The 21,996-nt window shown below is 29.1% G+C and overlaps 2 protein-coding genes across 2 annotated transcripts; both read right to left on the reverse strand.

Annotated features, from left to right (window-relative positions):
* Positions 1-3,690: 3,690 nt before the first annotated feature.
* LOC101247288 (AAA-ATPase At3g28600-like) lies at positions 3,691-5,770 on the reverse strand. The gene has a single exon (XM_004233640.5). The coding sequence runs from the start codon at positions 5,646-5,648 to the stop codon at positions 3,900-3,902; it is 1,749 nt and encodes a 582-aa protein (XP_004233688.2). The 5' UTR covers positions 5,649-5,770; the 3' UTR covers positions 3,691-3,899.
* Positions 5,771-14,815: 9,045 nt separating this feature from the next.
* LOC101262471 (beta-glucuronosyltransferase GlcAT14B) lies at positions 14,816-18,867 on the reverse strand. The gene is made up of 4 exons (XM_004232201.5): positions 17,676-18,867; positions 17,514-17,589; positions 17,290-17,405; positions 14,816-15,483 (listed from the first exon to the last, which is right to left on the reverse strand). The coding sequence occupies exons 1-4, from the start codon at positions 18,259-18,261 to the stop codon at positions 14,969-14,971; spliced, it is 1,293 nt and encodes a 430-aa protein (XP_004232249.1). The 5' UTR covers positions 18,262-18,867; the 3' UTR covers positions 14,816-14,968.
* Positions 18,868-21,996: the final 3,129 nt, after the last annotated feature.

Below are 21,996 nucleotides of genomic sequence, written 5' to 3' on the forward strand. Positions count from 1 at the left end.
TACTTCAGCCTACTTACACCCACAGAATTGACTAAGTATAGAAATACTTAAACAGCAATGTCAAACAATAAACAGGCAGCGTTTACAGGACTAAGTCCCAACCTTTATTAATCGATAATTAATACAAAGGAAGGCTTCACAAATCAGTCTAAGGCTAAAGAACTCTCTGTACCTTGCCTTAGACGAATTTCCACCTTAAATCAAAATTCTGCACAATGGCAGTTACAAGCGGTTACATGCGGCGGTTACACATGACACCTGTCCGACACATGTCAGCCCAGGGTTCAAAACTAACTTTCCAACAGCTATATTTCCAACAGATAGAATCTAATTCAAATTACATTCTTATCTACACGAAATACTAATATTCTAACACTTAGAATATTTCAGGCTTCATTCCAACACTTAGAATAATCCTGCCAGCTTCCAACACTTAGAATATTTTAGCTGTCTTCCACACTTAGTTTTATCTCAGCAATTTCGGGTGAACTGCCTTTGTCTTTGACCTTGCCAAGTCTTCACAGCCTTGCTTCATCAAGTCAACATGATGTCTTGCCAACGCCCTTAGCCCGCACGTAAACCATGCACGTTCAAGCTGCCTTGCCAACACCCAAGCACCTTGAACTTGTGTTGCACTGTTTTGCCATCATCCATGCCAAGACCAATGCCCAAATCCTTGGCATGTCTGCACGTAGTTAGATCAAGTAGATTGCGGGTCTAACAGAGTACTTCCTTGGCCACGAAGCATTTCATGGAAAGAGTTAAAAGCTATGTACACTAATTAACTAATGTACACATTTTCGTTACACTATTAATATTTTATAGCATACTGCTTTATCATTTTCGTTACACTATTAATAAAAATAAATGTTTATTAACTGTTTGTACGTATTTTCTCTATCCTAATGTATTTGACGCATTTTTTCTTTTTAGTTCAGCTATAAAAGAAATACATTTTTATATTTGATAATAACTAAAACTTTTAATATATTTTTCTTTTATTCCAATTAAATAATTTATAGTTACACAATAAGTTTTAATAGTTTTTTTAAAATTATTTATCATGTCAGATTATTTTAGAATTGAGACGGAGGAAGTAATTATTTACTGAGTGACATGGTCTTGTTGAACGTATATTCTGGAAGAAATCTTGTTTGGCTAATTTAGTAGTTACCACAACTACACATTCTTCATTGTAGCAATTATACACTATTACTTTGTTTTTCTTTAAAACACATTCCGTGAGCTAATTTTTGAATTTTTTTTTTAATTAGTTTGAATATAATTTTTTTATTGATATCAATCTATTATATTTAAGATTATGAATTTAATTATTAAAAGCTAGTATATTATTGAAACAGATATTAAAAATGAAATTGTTGAGTACCGTCAACCTCAACAAGCCCATAAAAAGGTTGAGGTGCCCCGATCGAATGATAGAAGATGACTCTTGAAAATAATCAATGAGTACGTATTGGAAGTTGGAACCTTCTAAAAGCATAGTTATTGGACAACGTTTTAAATGAAAAATATTCCGTATGTCTTTCTGATTAATTATTCATATTTTTTATCGTTATTTTTTAAAAATATTAATATTTTAAATTATTTATTTTATAATAAATAAAACAAAATAATAAATTTACTATATCAATTATTTATTTTTAATAAATATATCAACATAAAGTAAATACATAATTAATGACAGAGAGTAATTAAAGAAATAAGGTCAAAGAACCTTCCGTTAAAATGTGGAAAGAATCTTTCTACCGTTTCGAGGAAAGAGAGGGTATGTGTCACAATTTGATATAAGATGTATCGACTTTGGGTAAAAAATGTTCTTCTTTAAATAATTATTACATTGTTTTATTTTTTTAAAATACGTTTTTTTTTAGTAAAAAGAATTGTAATCCCGTATTTATTATATATGTAAGATCATGATAATTTATCAATTATTATAATTTTGATAGGGTTGATATGACCTAATTCGTATTTTGACAAGGCTAGACTAGAATTTTTTAACTTTTTCTTAGTTTTCTAGCTCTAAATAAATCAGGTTTGAAAAATATGAATAAAATTAATCGGTGAATAAATTTGTCAAAAATTTGAAATATTACCATTTATATATAAATTATATTTATAAATATGCACGGCATAAAATAATAATTTCTTGAAATTTCTAGGGTATCACTATGGAATGTTATGATAACTTTTTTGTTTTATTATAATCACTAAAACAATTATGCTAATATTTTTATTTACCTATTCATCTTTTTACTTAAAATCAAATTTAATAATTATTATAAAGATAATTTTATTTGAAAATCTGATTAATAAGTAGTATCAGTAACACCTTGTTATATTATTTTGTTGATATTTATGATAATAATTTTAAATTATAATTAGTTAAAAAATTCTTGAGTATGATGCCTACATTTTTAATTATACGTGTTTTGAAATAATTGTTGATGTTGATTGCAAGTATTTTGACATAAATCAACTGTTAATTGATCACGATATTGAAGAAACAAACATATTTTACATAGACAGTTTAAGCAAAGTATTTTTTAAACATTAAATTTGTCACTATATACTTTTTATTTTTTTACAATGTTTAATCAATCATGATATTGAGAAATTAACAAAAGAAAAGCGTCATATCCATTTCTTTTAACAAAAATAAATAAAATATTTAAAAATAATAGTGCCATATCCATTATTATTACTTTGTCATGTTACAAAATAGAAAAAGAAGGGATTAGGGTAATGTTTGTCGAATTTAAGCTTTGTGGGCTGACAATTCCTAAACATCTTTACATTATATTAAGCTGGTTGATTTTAACTAATATTGGTCTAAAACTATAGTAGTAGAAATGTTTCTTGTAATTAGAAAGACAAAAATCATACGGGATGAGGCATGTTGGTTTTGGGTTACGTGGCCTTACTAGCTAGGTTAACAATTAAAACAAAAAGAATGTTATACTAAATTATTTGTGACGTTAGGGAGTGCCACATTGTCAAAAAAGACGGTCCAAAGTGTGAAAATTACAGCTATTAAACAAACATGTATCACTAAAATCCGTCACTTTCGAATCACTCGTGTAAAACTAACATGTCTACGTGTTTTCATTTTATTTATAGGAGTGAAACTTCGAAGATATGATATGCTTTTTCAGTTGTAAATACAAATATTAGTTAGTCAAAATTACAATGTCAATATCTACCAGCGTGAAGCAAACTAAAAAGAAACAAGTACATATGGAAGTTTATTTAACACTTGTATTATCTTGTGAAGAATTTCATATCGGAATCTAATTTCCCATACCTTTAACCAAATGCACATTAAAAGAAAGAAGAAGAAAAATCCAATTTTACTAAATTTGTCAAGTCTCAAATATATTTTATGTAAGTTTAGGGAAAAAATGAAAAGTTGAACAAAAGATTGTATAAAATGTACAGGTTGAGCGCGTCTATTTGATACTTGGTCACAAAAGAGAGAAACTGTATCAGCCACCAGGATTGTTTGATTGACTAAAACAAATATACATAAATAAGTTCATGAATTTCTTACAAAATATCGAATTGAGTATGATGCTACAGATTTCAAGTTAAGGGTTTCAAAGCAGTTGTTGAGGTTGAATTGCAAGTATTTTGAAATAAACCAACTGGTGAAGTTTAGAGAATAATGGATGATTATGTTAAAAATTAATTAGTATTTATAAAGAACCATGTAACAACATCAGTAGTACAGTAGTGCCTAAGACATTTCTGCAGTTGCTAAAGCCTCAAAGATCCAACATCATCTTATTCTTACTGGAGGCTACAATATATACATGGAGAATCCCAAACCCCCAGGCCACCAACAATAGAAAAAATGATGGGGCAATTGAAGTTAAAATTTATCATTTGATCAACTTTTTTACACTGCCAAAACTTCTGAGAAATTTTGAGAACTTCTTAATTTTCATGGAATTCTGCTTGGTTTTTTCCTTGGATTCCTTTGAATCCTTATTTGCCTTTTTCTTGGCCTCTTGCAAAGCCTGAATTAAGTTATCCAAGCAAGTTTGAGGCCCTCCTGAAGCATTCTTGAGAATCAAGTGCTCAGCCACATCACAAGGACTCATGTCTACTTCCTCTAATAAACCTTGAATCTGTTGAAACAAAGTGTGCGTTTCCAAATTCAAGTAATTGTTAGCCAACACTTTGAATGCTTCATATCTGCAATAAGACATCTCAATGTGCATATCCATACGTCCTCGTCGTATTAGAGCTGGATCAAGTTTGTCCTTGTGATTTGTCGTAAATATAATAATTCTTTCTTGACCACAAGCTGACCATATTCCGTCGATGAAATTCAACAGCCCAGAAAGTGTGAGTTTGCCTGTTTCCTTGTTTTCCATACTTTCTTTTTCTTTTTCTGTTGATGAGTCAGAATCTTCTTCCTGATCTTCACTGGTTGTTTCCTTTTTCTTTTTCTTCTTTCTCTTGCCAGTGAGATCGATAGAACAATCGATATCTTCAATGACAATGATGGACTTGCTCGTTGTTTCCATAAGCAATTTCTTAAGCCCTGAGTTATCCTTAACAGAGGTTAGCTCAAGATCATAAATATCATAGTTCAAGTAATTCGCAATTGCTGCAATCATAGTTGATTTTCCAGTTCCTGGTGGACCATAAAGAAGATAACCGCGCTTCCACGCCTTTCCAACTTTGGAATAATAATCCTTCCCCTTGCTAAAAGCAATGAGATCGTTGATTATTTCCGCTTTCTTCTTAGGATCCATAGCCAGAGTATCAAATGTTGCAGGGTGCTCAAAATTGATGTCTCTCCACATACCTTTACCACACCAATACCAATCATCACTACAATTGTTTGAGTAAATCTTCTGTTTCCTGTTCAGGAACTGAATTGCCTTGCCTTCTTCCATGATATGGTTCAAGTATTTTCCGGTAACAATTTCTCTGTCTCCTTGATTGAAAGTTAATCTGTAACTTTTCTTTTCCATTGGAACGGAATTAGACCGGGTAGACCGATGACCTGAAAAATCATCGGACAATTTTACAGAGTAATTGCGCCAACTGAATTTAGCACCTTGAAATTCATCAGTAATTTCTTCTCCTTCATCCAAGCTAACAGCAAAAGACTTGCTGTTCTTAGACTTTTCAACTTTGAGTAACTTAGCATCCTTTTTGATGGACTTAGTACCCAAATAAGAGTTGATATGACCGTACATTTCGTTTTTTTTACCATTTGAGAAATCATCAATGGTAATTTGTACGTAAGGGTAGAAATAATTCTCCACTCTGCGCCATAAGTAATCGAAGCGCTTGCTGAGTGCAGGGGGAAAGTATTGCTGAACTATGCCCCATATTAACATCAGTCCACCTAGCTTAGACCATAATTCAGTCAATGATGCTGTCATGGTGAAGATTATGAATGAGGATGAGAAATGAAAAATGGGAGATGAGTAATTTTGTTTATGATTTGAGAAGTCTGTAAGTTCAACTATGTATATATTAAATAAAAATTGGCTAAAGTTATACTTTGAAACAGTGTTTGCAGCGTGTAACGCAAGAATATTGACCGGTTCAACGCGGCCACAATGAAGTGCTAAATGGCGATGGTATATTTGTATTGCGAATGGCGTCATCAAACTGCATCATCCAACTCCACGAAAACTATCGGTGGCGTTAACTTGGTCTCATATGATATATTATATTCTCTAATTTTAAATTTATATAAATAAATATTAAATTATATATAATTGAACAAATAAAAGAATATTATGTTATATAGAATATATGTTTATTTGCTTAACTTTATATAAATTTAAATGATACTTTTATCTATTAAAATTGGACCATAGATATTATTAAAAAAAAGATAATGCATATTTTTATGCATTGATACATACCAACTCTTAAAAGAAAGACCACAAAAGATAGTCCAAAAGTCCAGCTATGCCTCATGTTTTCATTTACAATTTACCAATGTGAGCCAAAGCGCGCACTACACTGGAAACTTCATAAGCTAAAGTTTTTCCAACTTTTTTCAGTTTGTAAGTTGTAGTGGGCGTCGGTCAGGGCCGACTTAGGTCTCTAAAACTTATCTACAACAAAATACGTGTTACTATTTTTTATCTACCGGAGAAAATTGATTGTTTATGAAAAAAAAAATAGATTTGTAATTTACATTTGTTAACTTGTTATTTATAAAATTATATTAACGATTTTTGTGTCTTTGTGAAAAGATGTTTTATTAACAAATGAATAAAAACTTACAGTAAAAAAATTGTTTAGTTATAATTTTGTATCTAAAAAATTTTATGAAGTTTGTTAGGTCTTAGGCCTTTAGTTAAAATTTTGCTTGAGGCGCCCTTGGCATTGGTTGGTTTTACATATTAATTATGTTTAAAATTATAATACAGAGTTAATTTATGCGATGACTAAATGGGAGGACAATTGAATTGTGATTTACCACAAAAAGATTGTTATACTTTTTCTATTTCATCTTATTTGAACTTCGTAAGACGTTGTCTGGGCCAAGAATCATAGTTAGTTGCTGTTTCTGGTTGTTTCTTCCTTGTTGTTGATACCGGCAAGACCCAGCCAGATGATGTCCACTAGTTGGTAGTGTTTTTAAAAAGAATTTAGCTATTTTAATAAATTAAGAGATATCTATAATTCTTTTCTTCAATATCACCATTACCGTAAAGTAAATATATAAAATAATAGCGATTAAACTTAGCTTTTCAATACAAAAGTCATATGAATAATTATTTTTTTTAAAAAAAAACTCCTATTAAATATTTTTTATTTATTTAAGTCAACAAGGATTAAGGCTTAAATGAGACAGAGACAGGGGCGGAGCCATCTTCTATGAAGTCAAATTTCCTTGGGTAAAAAATTATATTATATATGGTTAAAATAATTTTATATAATGTATAGTAGATATCGAACCCCCTTCGACTATTTTTTATGTCTATTTCTACAGATTTTGAACCACTTGCTGAAAATTCCGACTCCGCCTCTTTGGACGGAAAGAAAGTATGAATCACCTATTAGGGCAGTTTCATCTTTAAATAAGTTTATCCCAACACTAATTGATAATACATATATAATCGAGAGAAATTTGTGTACATCTCATTTTTTCTAAAGTTAACTTGTGAAATTATATTGACTTTATAATACTATAGTTTTTCGTATAATTAACGCATGAAGGTTCATTTAGTATATTGTCACCAAATACAACATCATTATGAAGTAATTTCTTTATTGTACGTGGCCGACTGAACCCTATATTATCTTATTCGAAATTTCATATTGGAATAATTTTCCCCTATGCCTTCAACCAGAACATTAAAAGATTGATGAATTTTGCAAAATGTCCAAAATATTTTGTGAAACAAATATAAATTGAACAAAAGTCTATAACATGTATTAATTATTGAGTAAAACAGGTCGAGTGCCGAATTATATTCTTGCGACAAACAAGAGTACATAATTTGTAGCATTGTTAAATTGACCAAGAAGACAATTAGATAAATCAACGATAAAAATAATTTGCAAGACTATTGAGAATTTATTCCTAGAAAATCATAAGTGAACTTCTTCGAACATCCTATATGCATAATTTATATATATTTGTTTTTGTTTTTGAATATATAAGTACGAAGCAGTTAAAAGAAAGTGTGAAAAGAACCCTCTCTTTTCTTTTCTTTCTTTTATTTCTAGATGAAAGATTTAAAAAATAATAATTTGACATGTTGACTTATCTGTCACATATTTTCGCCTCCAAAGTCCAAACTGATAAGATATACAAATTATAGTATTTTAATATAAAATTTAAAAGGTAACCGTATGATTAATCGGTAAAAATTTAAAGAATTTGATTTAAAAAAGGTAATTGAAAAAATAAAAATAAATATTTAAACATATTTATTATTATTGTTTAAATAATTACTTATAATTTATTTTTAACTAATATATTTTTAATTGATATACTATAACTCGATAATAATTTGTTATAAGTAGTTCATTTTACAAAAATATATTTATAACTTGATGTATATCATCTTAAATATGTATGTAGCGTTTTTTTTTTCTAATTTTCGTTTGCCTTAACCTATTAAAGTCTGAATAAATTTAAAATCCTCCCTAATAAAAGTGATTTTGTATGCAGAAAGGCTTGAGCCTGAGATTTATGATTTCACGTTCTCTCTTTATTTTGTTTCACGAGCAAAATCAATCAAGTAACGTTAATGAGGATTTTACAGGGTTGGGCTGAAGAGGTGTTAAGTATCATTAAGTAGAAATTCGTAAAGACAAGAACTTTTTTTAAAAAATTGAAATTAGTAGTGTAAAGTTGGGCTGTACATTATTTGGATTAAATCAAAAAATTAAATTAAATTAATTTTTTGGTTTGATTTTGGATTAATAATTGAGAAAAATGTATATATTTCTTTTCAAATTGCAAATATATCCTTAATTATGTTTATAGTTATTGATATAACTGAATAAGCAAAATTATAAAAAAAAAATCAAGTCACAAAGAAAAATCAAATCAAATTTATTTTTATCTGAATGAGGTTACACTTCTTCGATACCAATTTTATCAAATAATATAAAACCAAACCTAAAGACGAATGACATTAAATAACACTAAGTGAGATTAAGTAGCGTTAAATATTATTAAAAAGAATTTGCAGCATTAAGTAGGAATAAGTAGTATTAAATATTATTTTTTCTGTTCACTTTTTTTGTCACTGCATTTTTTATAAGTTAATCAATTTAATTGTTAAAATTAATTAAATTATATTAATTAAATATTTTAAATGAAAAAATATCTAAAAACTATATTAAAAAATTGTATAAATTATAATTTATACATATCAATATAATTAAAAGTTACGTTATACTAATATTAATTTTATAATTTAACTTTATAAAAAGAACATAATAATTAAAAAGGCGATCAGTAGCTTACATTGGGTGGTCCTTAATTCTTGTCTCTTTAATCGGTGGTCTTTTAACTTTTATTTTTTTGAGCATTTTAATATAAGAAAATGGTTGAAAGAAACTCACAAGACTAAATTTGCAACGCACAAATTATGCCAGAAGAGGTTTATAACTCAGACAAAACTTTACTTTCGAAATCTATAAAGTTATTTTTATAAATTCTTTGTTGGGTAAAATAGAGTTTTATAAACTTATGTCTTACGAATTAGATATTTAACGGAAAAAGAACTCTCTAAAGCAAATTAGATTATTACTTAAAGGTAATTTTTCCAAATAGTTTCTATTAAATGAAATGTGGAAGCAAAAATTAAAACGATAAAAAGATTTTTGACAAACTTTTTATGATGTATTTTTTTTATCATATTAATAATTGAAAATGCAATTTATAATATGTTTGATTTAATTTTTAAATATCTAAATTTTTATTTTAAAATATTAAATTAAAAATTTAATTTTATATATTAATCAAATTAACTTTGAGCAACATTACAACTTTTTTTGAGCGTAAAATTTTGTTGAATTTGACCATCATTTTCGCAAAATATAATATTGCAATAGTCAATAGTTTCTTTTCTAACTACCGTTAATGTTGGGTTTCCTCAGTATTAGTCACAATTCAATGTACTTAATAAGAAAAGACATAAAGAAATTAAGATGAAATTAAAGGATCAATCGAAGTCAAAGCCTTTTGATCTTAATTAAGTAGGCCTCTACATACCTGAGATATAATCAGCTTTTGAATGAAATCTTGAATTCCTCAAAAATCTCATAATTTAAAATTTTTCAAATATAAAAATTAACCCTAAAAGTTTATATTTTGTAAAAATAATTTCATATTTGTATCTATTAATCACTTAATTCATATCTGAAGAAATTTTATACTTCATATCATTATTTTTTAAATAATTTAATCTCATGATTATTCTCATGACTAATATAGAATTTATTGTTATTTCAAATCAATTTCTACATTATTATTTATATTTACTAAATTTACTATTTTTTATCAAATATATTTATTAATTTTGACCAACAAATGACTCAAAATAACATTGTTGGTTCGTGTTCTCAGTCAAATGAACAAGAAATGCAAATTCAACGTGAGAAGATTATTCATACTATGTGGGTGAATTATACTAAAGACTATTACACCACAACTTATGTTAACATTTCTTTTTATTGAATTAAAGTTTGATCAATAAATATTTGTATTTTTTAAAAATATCTTTGTGATAGTGTATTATGTACTTTATAAACTTGTGTTTCTTTGATAAATTTTATAATAATTGAAATAATTTTAATAATTTATAATTTATAAAGTTTTTATATTTATGAAAAAATATATAACCAATAATGTGAAATAGTACAACCATTCATATGTGTCCACAAGACACAAGTATAGACTATATTTGACTCACTTCGCACATAATTCAGTCACTACTCATTCAAACTCGTGGCTTTGACTTGGTTAAATGTATAATGTGCTTAATTTGGTTCTATAAATTAGCTTGGAAATGAAGGGTTTTTTTTATTCTATCACAATTCATTATTTATCGAAATAGAAAGAGATTATCTTGTCACATGAGAGATGGCACTTAATATTCCTTTTAATTGGTAAAATGCTTAAATGGAACCAATTAAGTGGCTCTTTCGTACGACAAGATGTCCACAGTTTCTATTGCATGATACATCAATTGTCTACGTTTGTTATGGCGGTATACAATAAGAACATCATCAATTGCTTGATTTGGTTGATGAAAGAAGTTGACAGAGTGGGAGCTAACATTATAGTCACCGAATAATTATATTCTCTCCATTTCATATTAAATTTAATCTTTGAAGCATTTTTTATTTTTCAAATTAACTTAATTATTCAATTTTCAAAACTACTTTCAGAGTGTTTTTTCGATTTTTACCCTTCATTAGTTAATATTGGAGGTGGTGATTTCATTAATATTTAGTTATTTGACAATAATTAATAACAGTAAAAATGAAAAACTATATTCAATTTATGTCTTAATCTACTCTTCTTAAAGAGTGTGAAACACCTAAAAAATTAAATTTATATGAAACGGAGGGAGTATTAAAAAAAAGTTGGATGGACCAACAAGATTTAATATAGACGTATTAGGATTTAGAATATTAACTCTGCATGCATAACTAATGTGCAAAATCAACGTCTGATTGATAAATTAACGAATAACCATAAAGAAATTAAGGACTTAATTACTGTGTTTAAAAGGGAGAAACATTGGGCTTACGATTGGGCCTTGGGTGGAGAGCAAGAAGAACAAGCCTAATTTGTCGTCTCTAATGGGCCTTCGTTCGATCTCAAGCTGGACATGGAACAAAGAGTAAGAACAAATATACTCGGCATTTAGTAGTGTTAAGTACTTTATCTGTTCCTAATTACTTGTCCACAATTTATTGAGGGTATAATAATTAAAATAAAATTATTATTTATTGATTTAGTAAAATGAACGAATAACTAAGGACAACTAAAACCAAAAAAGTAAACAATAAATTAAGGACAAAAAGAGTGTGTATTGGCCGAGAAAGCAATTCAAAAGACAAAATTTGTAACATACATATTATGACTTATCAGGTATAATTTGCATTTCAAAATATTATGCCGAAAGAAGTTCATAATTCAACCGTTACTTGGCATAAGTTTAGTTTCCTTACCTGCAAAATTATATTTTACAAATTAGATATCACACAATTTATGTCGAAGTAAAAAGTCTCTAGTGTTATAAATCTATTGAATAAGTGGATAGTCCAAAAATTAGTATATGAACAATCATTCATATTCAGTAGGTTACATGAACCTTTTTGGATAAGAATGTATCTATTTATTATGATACTTCATATGGTGACCTTTGGAGTGATTTTTCACTTTATAAATAGAATTATTTATTCACTATTGTAATATATATATATATACATATGAAACTTACATATATTTGAATAAGAAGAAAGTCTTCTCCTACATCTACTTCTCTTGTGTTCTTCTTATAATCTTGATTTTATATCATCTAGATATAAGTATATCATTAGTGAAATATAGTCTGGCCCAATAATTTTTATTAAATGAGAAGTAAAAACAAAAATTAAAAACCACCCAATAAAGACAACCTGCCTACTTTTTTCGGTTTCTTTTTCGTTTAAAGATTGGCCGTGCTCTTAAATTATTATTTTCTATGAATACTGTCTCAAACTAAATGTTTGTATAATATTTTTTTGACAGTAAAGTTTTATTGACTTTGACCATCATTTTAGAATATAGTTTATCATCATATTGACCCAACAAATTAAAAAAAACTTGTATTAGTATTTTTATTATGTACTATTATTTAAATCCATTAATTCTAAATATTATGTTTGATCAGATTTAATTTAGTTTCAAAATTTAGCTTACTGACTTTTGGAAAATACAACTAATTTAGCACGGCTGATAATGTTATATATTAGATACTTTCTTTGTCCAACAATAGTTGTTTATTATTGACTTAACATAAGTATTAAAAAGTCGTAAATACTAATAGTAATTTTACGTAATCACCCTTGTTAAAAATAAATCATACAAATATTAAAAAAATGAACAAATATTCATTAATTTTATAAATTGGATAAATATTAATTAACTTTTCAAAATATCATAGTGGACAAGTAAAGATGAATGTTAGCTTTGAAGATACTTCTATTTGGAAAAAATAATGTTGGGTTTGTCAATAGTTTATATTCTAAACTACTATATAGATGTTGGACTTCCCCCAGTATAAGTCATAATATAATGTACATAATACGAAAAGACATGAAGAAATTAAGATTTTGACTAAAGGAGGAATGATGATGAAGTCAAAGTCTTTTGGTCTTTAAGTAAGAAAATAATGTGAAATTGGTAGAAGTATTCAAATGTGTCCACATGACACATGCATAGACTAAAGACTATTTGACTCTATTCTCACAATGCATCAATCACTACTCATTCAACCTTGTGGAATTGACTTGGTTATTGTTTTTCTCACACAAGCTAAGTTATTTTTATAATGTAAATTTGGTTCTATAAATAACCTTGGAAATGAAAGGCTTTCTGTATCCTAAATCATCATTCAAATAGGAGAGAGATTGAGGGAATCTTGTCGCAGGAGAGATGGCACTTGCCATTCCTTTTAATTGGTACAATGCCTAAATGGAACCAATTAAGTGCCTCTGTCTTTCGACACGATGCTCACAATTTCTATTGCATTATACACCAATCATCTACTCAATATACGAACTTTCTTTTATACAAAAAGAACATCAATCATCTAGGTCAGGATTCAATGAGTTCTTTCTACCGCCTTCATTATCTATGCTTCTCTTCATTATGTAAGTGCATTTATAGTTATTGACACGAATTTGCATTCTAATTTATATTCTTTTTTTAATAACTAAAAAGAGCCTACCTTCTCTGTTCTTTAATTATATATAGTCTTTTTAAATATTTTTACTTTATGGCATGCATGAGATGTGATCTTTTCATGAATTTAAATTGATTATTTACAGCAATTTCTGTATTGATCAACACTAATCTATTTTAGAGAAGACAGCACAGATAAAAATAAAGTGTACGGATTGGTACATAGGGTTGGTATGACTAATGAAAAGTCATTTAACATTATTGGTTAAGTCCTTAATTTCTTTATGGTTGTTCGTTAATCTGCCAATCAGACGTTGATTTTGCACATTATATTATATTATAAAAATAGGAGAGATCTGGTCAACATGCTTGTTTGTTAATATACACAACTCACCTAAAATAGGTAGCTCAATATTCCAAATCCTAATAGATCTATATAAAATCTTGTTGTTCCACCCAACATTTTAATAAATAATTTGGTGAATATATATGTGCTGGACTTCTTTGTTAGCTCCCACACTCTGTCAACTTCTTTCATCGACCATCCAGTTGGTTTACGTTTATTAATGACGTACGGTTGCCTTAAGAGTTAATAAAACTATATCTAATCTTTACTTATCGAAAATCTCCAAACTAAAATACATAAAATAAACATTTATGGATTCTATGGGGATAACCACATCAACTTTTCAAATTAATTTTTTTTTTTCATTCTACTACACAAGATGAAAGGTAGAAGGGAGGAAAAGAAGACGGTGAACAAATAAACTTAACACATCGATACCACTAGTCATATTGCACTTAACTGGGTGTCTTGCCAATATTTTTGCCAGCCCCCATTGCCACAAAATTAGGAAGTAAGCTAGACCATTTGGGACCTTAGGTGGACAGTCACCCAAATTTTGCAATAAAGGTAACAAGACTAGGCCATAGGTCTTCTTGATCGCCCATTGGCTCCATAGAAGTAAGTCAGTTCTCCACGATGACACAACTTGTTGATCCTAATGAAGAAGCTAAGACATTTGTGGCATGCAGGCAATGACAGAATCTCTACACGACACAACAACCGGAATAGTATAAAATGACAACAACGAAGATGACTGCAGCTTTAAGTATAGAATAGATGATAAATTTTTACCAGATTAAATCATGTGCAAACCTCATAAAAGGGACACCAATTAATCTTGTTCTACAACCTATAACCAAAAGGAAAATATCACTCTACACAGAAGTTTCACATGTGAAAGCGGAAATGAAACCTGATACATTTCTCTCCTCAGAGGGTCTCATGTTGTCAAAATGCTCCGTTCTAATAAGTGACAAGTTCAGAATGAGGGCATCACACCCTTTGTTAATGCAGGGCAACCTGATTCATAGAGTGAGGAAACAAAGAACAGATACACATGCCCTTGTGCAACTGTAGCATACTCTATAATTTTTTCTTTTCTGCAGAAAACAACATTAATGCAGGTTTGATACATTCAGATGTTCCTTGCTTTCCTCTGAAGACTATAAATTTAAGAAAAACAACTTTCTAAGGCATGTTTTTTGCTATATGCACTGTCTGGGTCGGAAATTATCATTTGACAAAAGAGATCCTATCAACTTCTCCAACCTCTTTGCCCCTGAAGTGGGTTTGAGGGCGGTGATATTTCCTGCGACAGAGCAAGGATCTGTCCCATTCTTCCGACTTCCAATGCACCACCCACCAGGAACAAGCCTGTCTTTACCTCGAAATAGGAGTTCAGAGTCAATTTTGTCAAGCACGGGATCCTCCCTATGGAACTTTCTAGCAAAAGGAGCATTACTGTCGACCATCTTTTGCATGTCCTCAACTGTAAGGTAATGCGGATGCTGCTTTGGAGGGTTGTCCCATGATATGTAGTGAAGATCACTGTTTACTGTGGTATTTTGGAACTCCTGAGCATTACAGATGACAGTATGGAAATAGCCTTCTGGAGAGGAGATAAAATTTGCATAGTACATAAGAACAGTCCTGGGCAAGTTGTCCCATCCCCATATGCAGAAGTCAATGAAAGAGCGAGAAAGGACCATCCAAGCAGAACCTGCAAAGGGAGAGCCAAGAACAATGTTTCATATCTAGTATGTGGATTTTCAATCAGCAACAGTTATATTACTAGTAATAAAAGTTGATACACAATTTATTTAAACTTTCTTTTTTACAAAACTATTTAAACTAGATGGGAATAAATGAAGCAATATTTCTCCATGTTAAAATGTTGCCCTTGAATACTGCTTCTTCAGGAAGTCAAAAAAGGATATATTTCCTTAACCTTCCCTAAAGGAGCTTTCAGAAAGTAATGATAAACTGAAACGCGAGCTGCTTCTATTTTATACTGACAATAAAGAACGAGATTTAAAAGTCTCATGATCTTTAAACCATGTAACCAAAATTATATTCACCGACTGCAGCAAGAGAGAAAATGGACAATGTACCCATACCCTTTAAGTGAATTCATTAGCCATACCCACCCTATGTATTTATTTTCCTCCTGTCGGCTTCATTAAAATGGATTAGTATTCAATACAGAAATAGCTGTCAATAATGAGTTTAAAATCATGAAAATATGATCCCAGACAGTCTCTCTCGGCAAAAACATTTGTCTTAGTGAACAAAATTTCTTGATTGAAACAGTCCATCAAGATGTACGAACAGAACATGATTCCTAATAGCAAAGAGAACAATGTAGGCAGAATGATATCAACTTCACCTCCATTTCATCCACATGAATGTAATTGTTGATAAAGGTCTCCATTAGATGTGTCTGGGGATATCTGAAGCTCAGGCAAGCTAAACTCAACAATGTAGTCGAGGAATCCTGAATATATGATATTTGGGAACCCTTAAAATCTTCAGACAAGTAAATGTTTTCAACAAGGTAGTGAACAAATTCTGAATTCGCACGGATTGGGGAACCTTTACCATCCACCCCAATGATAAGTGCAGTTGCTACAAAAATCAAACACCACTTCCTTCATGAAGCCTATATCATAATTCATTAGTATTTGGAACCCCCAATCCTCCAATGGGTCTGTTATGGATTCATTTTATCAGTGTCAACTATCACACAGCTCAAATACTTCAACGACTGCTCAGTACAATGGACCATCTAATTTAACACACCAGGTGAATTGCTCTGATAGCCTTTGTTTCCATATACTAAAAACCCAATTATTACCCTGTGTTGATGTGTTGTCAATTGGCATAGGAACATGCATAATCTTATAAAGTATTTTCACTATGCAAAGATTTCTGACTCCTACATCTAATTTCCCTATCTTGAGCTTTATTAGTTATATAAATGAGAAATAATCCTCTTTAAACAGTACAAAAATTTAGTTTGTACTTGTGATGCATGACCTCTTCCAATTCAAATAACCAAATTATGCTGTACTAAAGCATGGTGCAAGCTACTTTTCAAGTTCCAGTAAAGCCCACACAATCCATTTGGAAAAGAAAGAAGTCAAAGTCGAAATTCCCTTACAAAGGAAGTATCAGCTCGTCATGACCATTCCTGCAAGTTTTAATTCAGGTTACAAGGTGGATGGCACCAAAGTCAAGTCCCCATCTGGTATATGATAGGCAATCGAGATACACGAGGGCAGGGAAAGTACTTTATGTTCTCCTGCATTTATTCTTCACATTATTGAACTTTTTATGTGACCAAAGAATCATTTTGGATCAATTCAGATTTGTGATAGGTTAAAGAATTGAAAGCAAGACAGGACACACTTTAGCAGGGATGGACTGAACAATGATTAACACACCATCACATAAAAAGCATATAACATGTGTTAAAAGGAAAAGTTCAAATCCTTGAGCCCGAGCATAAAATGATGCCAAACCTCACCAGTAAAAAGCTTAAAAGCTGTTGGCACACTTCTTCTCTGTGTAATCCAGAAAACATCTGCCTTTTTAGTCGCATACAATCCCGGATCAACGATAATTGGCTTTGCCCTTTGGAACCTTCAGAATCAGGAGCCAAGTTTAGCTCACATAATTAAACCCTTAATTCTGAACCAAAATTAGAATGACGAAAGCATATCTTTTGTGGTTGCAGATAGAATAACTTACTCTTTCCATCCAATTTTGCTTGTATGATCAATGAAGTTAAGATCCCGGGGCAAATACGAAAATGTATGAAGCAGATCTAATCAAACAAAGAAAAGAATAAATCAACATCCTCCATTTAATCAAAGGTGCATTAGATATACAGTAAAAATTAATGTGTTTTACCATCTTGAGTAACAAGTGGGTAATCAGAGGCGCTGAGATTAATGAACCAATCCCATTCCCCAGCTTGTTTGAGCAAAATAGCAGCGGCGTGAAGGGTATTAGCAACCATAGTAGGACCCCGGTAGGTAACCAGATTAGCTTTCGTAATCATCCGAACATTCTTGAATTGGATAAAAATTGGATGATTGGTAACAAAGTTATGCAGATCGAGACGCTCCTCCGGTGAAGATTCAGCATCGAGATGCACTACATACTGATTATTAGGGTGATAAAGAGCTTGAAGGGTTCTCTTGAGCATGTTCCCATCGCCGGCAGAACCTGACACGAGGTAGGCAAAGCGAGGGGGTGGAGGAACAGTGTAGACAGGTAAAGGTTTAAGCTTGGATTCAACAAATACATTAGCTGCGGAATAGGATGAATAGTAACGGTAAAGGGGCAAAAGAGGAGTTCCATCTGGTGATGTTAGGGTTGTTAAAAACAAGAGAAAAAGGGAAACAATGGAACCTATAGCAAGTGGAAAGATCCACTTCCTCTCGATTGTTGTTGGGTGTCTAAGGTGCAGATAATAGGTTTTCAACTTCTTCATTTCAATCTCTTTTCATCAACAAAGCTCCAGAAAAAAGATTGAAATGGGGTTTTTCAAACTGATCTCTAAACAACTAATGTGGTGTAGCGGCGGAGGAATTGTGAACATGTCATTCTTTCTTCTAAATCAAACACAATTACAATAATTGCGTAATTAGAACAACAAAATTCAACATTTAAACTGTATACAACTAATATTTGTATATATTTATTTATGGGTGTTAACAGTGGTGGAATGTAGTTAGGTGGAAAAATGAAAAATGGAACTTGTACTTAACTGCTGCAAAAATAATGGAGGCCGGCAATGTTATCTTCTTTTTTTCCTTCTTCGATTTGAGTACAGCAGCACTAATAGTAAGAGTTACATCTTCTCTATGCTTCTTTAATAAATAGTTAATTGTTTTTAATTTCAAAAAATAAAATATTATTCCATATAATAAAAAAGTATAAATAAAAACATAATCTTATTGTAGTATTTTTAAAAATATAATAGTGTAATTAATGGTAAGAGTAAACTAAAAATTATATATTGATTTTAAAAAGTAGACAAATATTATTGGACAATTATATAAAATAGTATTTTTATGTTAACATTGTAAAAAAAAAAAGAAAATATTATTTAATAACTACCAGCATTAATTAAGTGATTATATGAAAAGTCAATAACGAAATTTATTAAATTTTACTTTTATATTAGGAGGAAAAGTGGTAGAAATAAATTAGGTACTTTTTTATTCTAAGCAATATAAAGATGAATTTTATATTTAAATTTAATCAGTCAAAGTATAGAGTCTCTGTTTTTTGTATTATTAAGTAACGTGTAGAATATGAATCAAACTATTGAATTTATGTAGTATTAATTCACATATTAAATTTGTACCTCTCAAAAATTAATTATAGATAAATGCTTATAAGGGTGAAGTTGAATACACATTTAAAAAAAAAGCTAAACTTAATGAATAATGAAATTCGTTATAAGTTAGAAATTTCAATTTTAAATCTATTGTTTAGATATTACTAATAAAACTTTAAAAATTACTTATTATGACGTCATAACATAAAGGTTAAATTTGCCCGGCCAAAAAATAACTATACATAAATATTTTCCATACTGCAATGCATATAATTAATTAAATTTATCACATATTATATTTGTTTTGCGTGTTTGAAGTGTCTACGGACCCGTGACAAAGGAATCATCTCATGACTTGTGACGTCTTAGCTTCCTTGAGTAATCTGGAAGTCTTTTTTCTTTTTGCTTTTTAAAAAACATATATATATAAATATTAAATGTTTTATATTTATATTTCGATCCGATTAGATTTAGATAATTAAATTTATGTATTATTGAGCTTATCCCTAAGACAATGCTCTTAACATGATATTTTCATTCTAAAAATAAAATCTAAAATCTCTAATTAAAAAATAAATAAATTTCAATCATTTATTATAACATATTATTATTATTATTATTATTATTATTTATAGGAAGGTTTCTAGCTATTGTTTTAAAAGATATTTGGCCCCAATGCCGGCCCATGGTGCGCAATTGGTATGGTTGGATTTTGTAGTTATTTGATGTTACAACATACGTCTTACAACAATCGGATAAGGAAAAATTGCTATTTCGTTTCAATAATTTTTTTTGAAAAATATGATTCTAAACTAAAATTATGTAGAATAAATATAAAATATCTCAAGTTGAAACTAAAGAATTTATAATGTTATATATATAAAGAAAAAGTAAGATAACTAAATTAAATCAAAGAATTATAATTAATCGATCATAACATAATTGGTTATAAGTTATAACTAAATACATATCTCAATAAGGACACTTTATCAAGTTACAAGTATATGATTAGATCAACTCAAATAATCAGGGGCTCGAGAGGAAAAATAAAGGAGATTTTTCGAGGATTAAAATAATAAAATGACTGTTAATTTAAAATATATTTGACGATAGAAATTACGATATAGCATATTTGAAGAATCAAAAGAAACTTTATTTGACTAAGAATTTTTCAGATATTTTGATTTATATTACTTTATCTGGTTTATAAATGTGTAAAAGATAAATAGAATAATTTTTTTTGAGTTTATAGGTGATAATAATATTCTGAATCAAATAATATAAATTAAATGAAATTAATATTTTTTTAATTTTTGAACTAAATGTAAATGTATCAACTATTATTATTATTTTTTCAAACAATCACACTAAAATGTGTAGCTTAGTGTGATCAGTAAAGTGGGAGGAGGGAGAAAATAAATGAGATTTCAACAAAAATAAAAATAAAATCATTAATTTCTTCTTATCTATTTAAGTCAATATTACAATTATAAAAGATTTTTAGAAAAATCTTTAATATTTCCTCGAAGAAACTTCCTCACTCGTTTAAAATGCAGTGGCACAAATAGCTTGTAAATTATGATTATTTTACTTTCTAATTTAACTTTGTTTCTAACTTAATTATGTTCTTTTTATCACGTTAGATTGGTCCGTTGTCCATACATTAGAAAACCAAATCTTTTTTGTCCCCTTCTTTTAATTAATAAACCATGGAGGCAGATATCAAGTTAAACTATTGAGGCAAATATCATATATTTGAAACTCGATAAATAATAAATTGATTTATATTTTTTTTTCACTTAAATATCATGTTTTTGATAAATAATAAATTAACTTATACATTATTTTTCATTTAAATATTCTATTTTTGTATATAAAAGAATCAAATATAATGATATGCGTTTAATTCACATATCATATGGTGTCCACACCGTTAAATCAAAGTCATGTTAACTTTTTTATATATTGTTTTATTACATTATCATATAAATTTTATCAAAGAAATCATAAATACCTTTCAATATTCTAGGTTTAAACCATCAAATTCGTAACCATGCTCGTCTCCAAAAGACTTGTAAGCAGATTTTATTTTTTCCCAAGAGCATATGTCATAAAATCCTTCTTTTTATTGTATTTGATAGCCGTTTTGAAATAGATTAAATTTAATGGGAGTTCAAAATTTTTATTTGCGATATATAAAAAGTGATATTTTTTTCGTTTCAAATTAATTGAATTGTTAAGATATTTCACATTCTTTAAAAAAAGAAGATTAAGATCTCGTACTTGGATTGACTTTGGCTTATAAGTTATAAGTTGAAAGTCATAAATTAAGATTTCTAACTTATGACTTTTGACTTATTTTTGTTATTTTGACTTTAAAATATATTTTACTTTACTCAAATACTTCAAATTTGCTTAAAAGGTATTTTTACTTAATAATATCTAAAATAAGTAAATCCAAATAAACATATAAATTAGGATAACTTTCCATTTACTCTTATTAATTAGTGTCAAATTTATTATTAAAATAACTAAATATTATAAAGTAACTAATTTCAATACTAACTAATGAAGGATAAAATCAAGAAAACATTCTAAAAATAGATTTGAAAATTAAACAATTAAATTAATTTAAAAAATAAAAATATATCTCAATAATTTAAAAAGAAGGGAGTACTTATTTCAATTCGAATTCGAAAACTCTGATGGAAGGGATAAGTTGTGTCATAGTTGATACAGAAAAGGGTCAAAATTGTCCCTGCACTATGTGAAATAGATTATTTATATCCTCCGTTACATTTTGGGATAAAAAATGTCCCTACTGTTATCCTAAGAGACCACATATAATCTCAAGAGGTAACACCCCATATTTTTACTGACTTG

This window comes from Solanum lycopersicum, chromosome 2, assembly GCF_036512215.1.
Source record: "Solanum lycopersicum chromosome 2, SLM_r2.1".
Taxonomy (NCBI): domain Eukaryota; kingdom Viridiplantae; phylum Streptophyta; class Magnoliopsida; order Solanales; family Solanaceae; genus Solanum; species Solanum lycopersicum.

Excerpts from the sequence above, each read along its gene's own strand:
- LOC101247288 (XM_004233640.5), bottom strand. The coding sequence starts at position 5,648 with ATGACGCCATTCGCAATACAAATATACCATCGCCATTTAGCACTTCAT.
- LOC101262471 (XM_004232201.5), bottom strand. The coding sequence starts at position 18,261 with ATGAAGAAGTTGAAAACCTATTATCTGCACCTTAGACACCCAACAACA. Across the intron at positions 17,590-17,675 it reads CCCACTTGTTACTCAAGATG|ATCTGCTTCATACATTTTCG; the intron begins GTAAAACACATT and ends TTGTTTGATTAG. Across the intron at positions 17,406-17,513 it reads AGCAAAATTGGATGGAAAGA|GTTCCAAAGGGCAAAGCCAA; the intron begins GTAAGTTATTCT and ends CTGATTCTGAAG.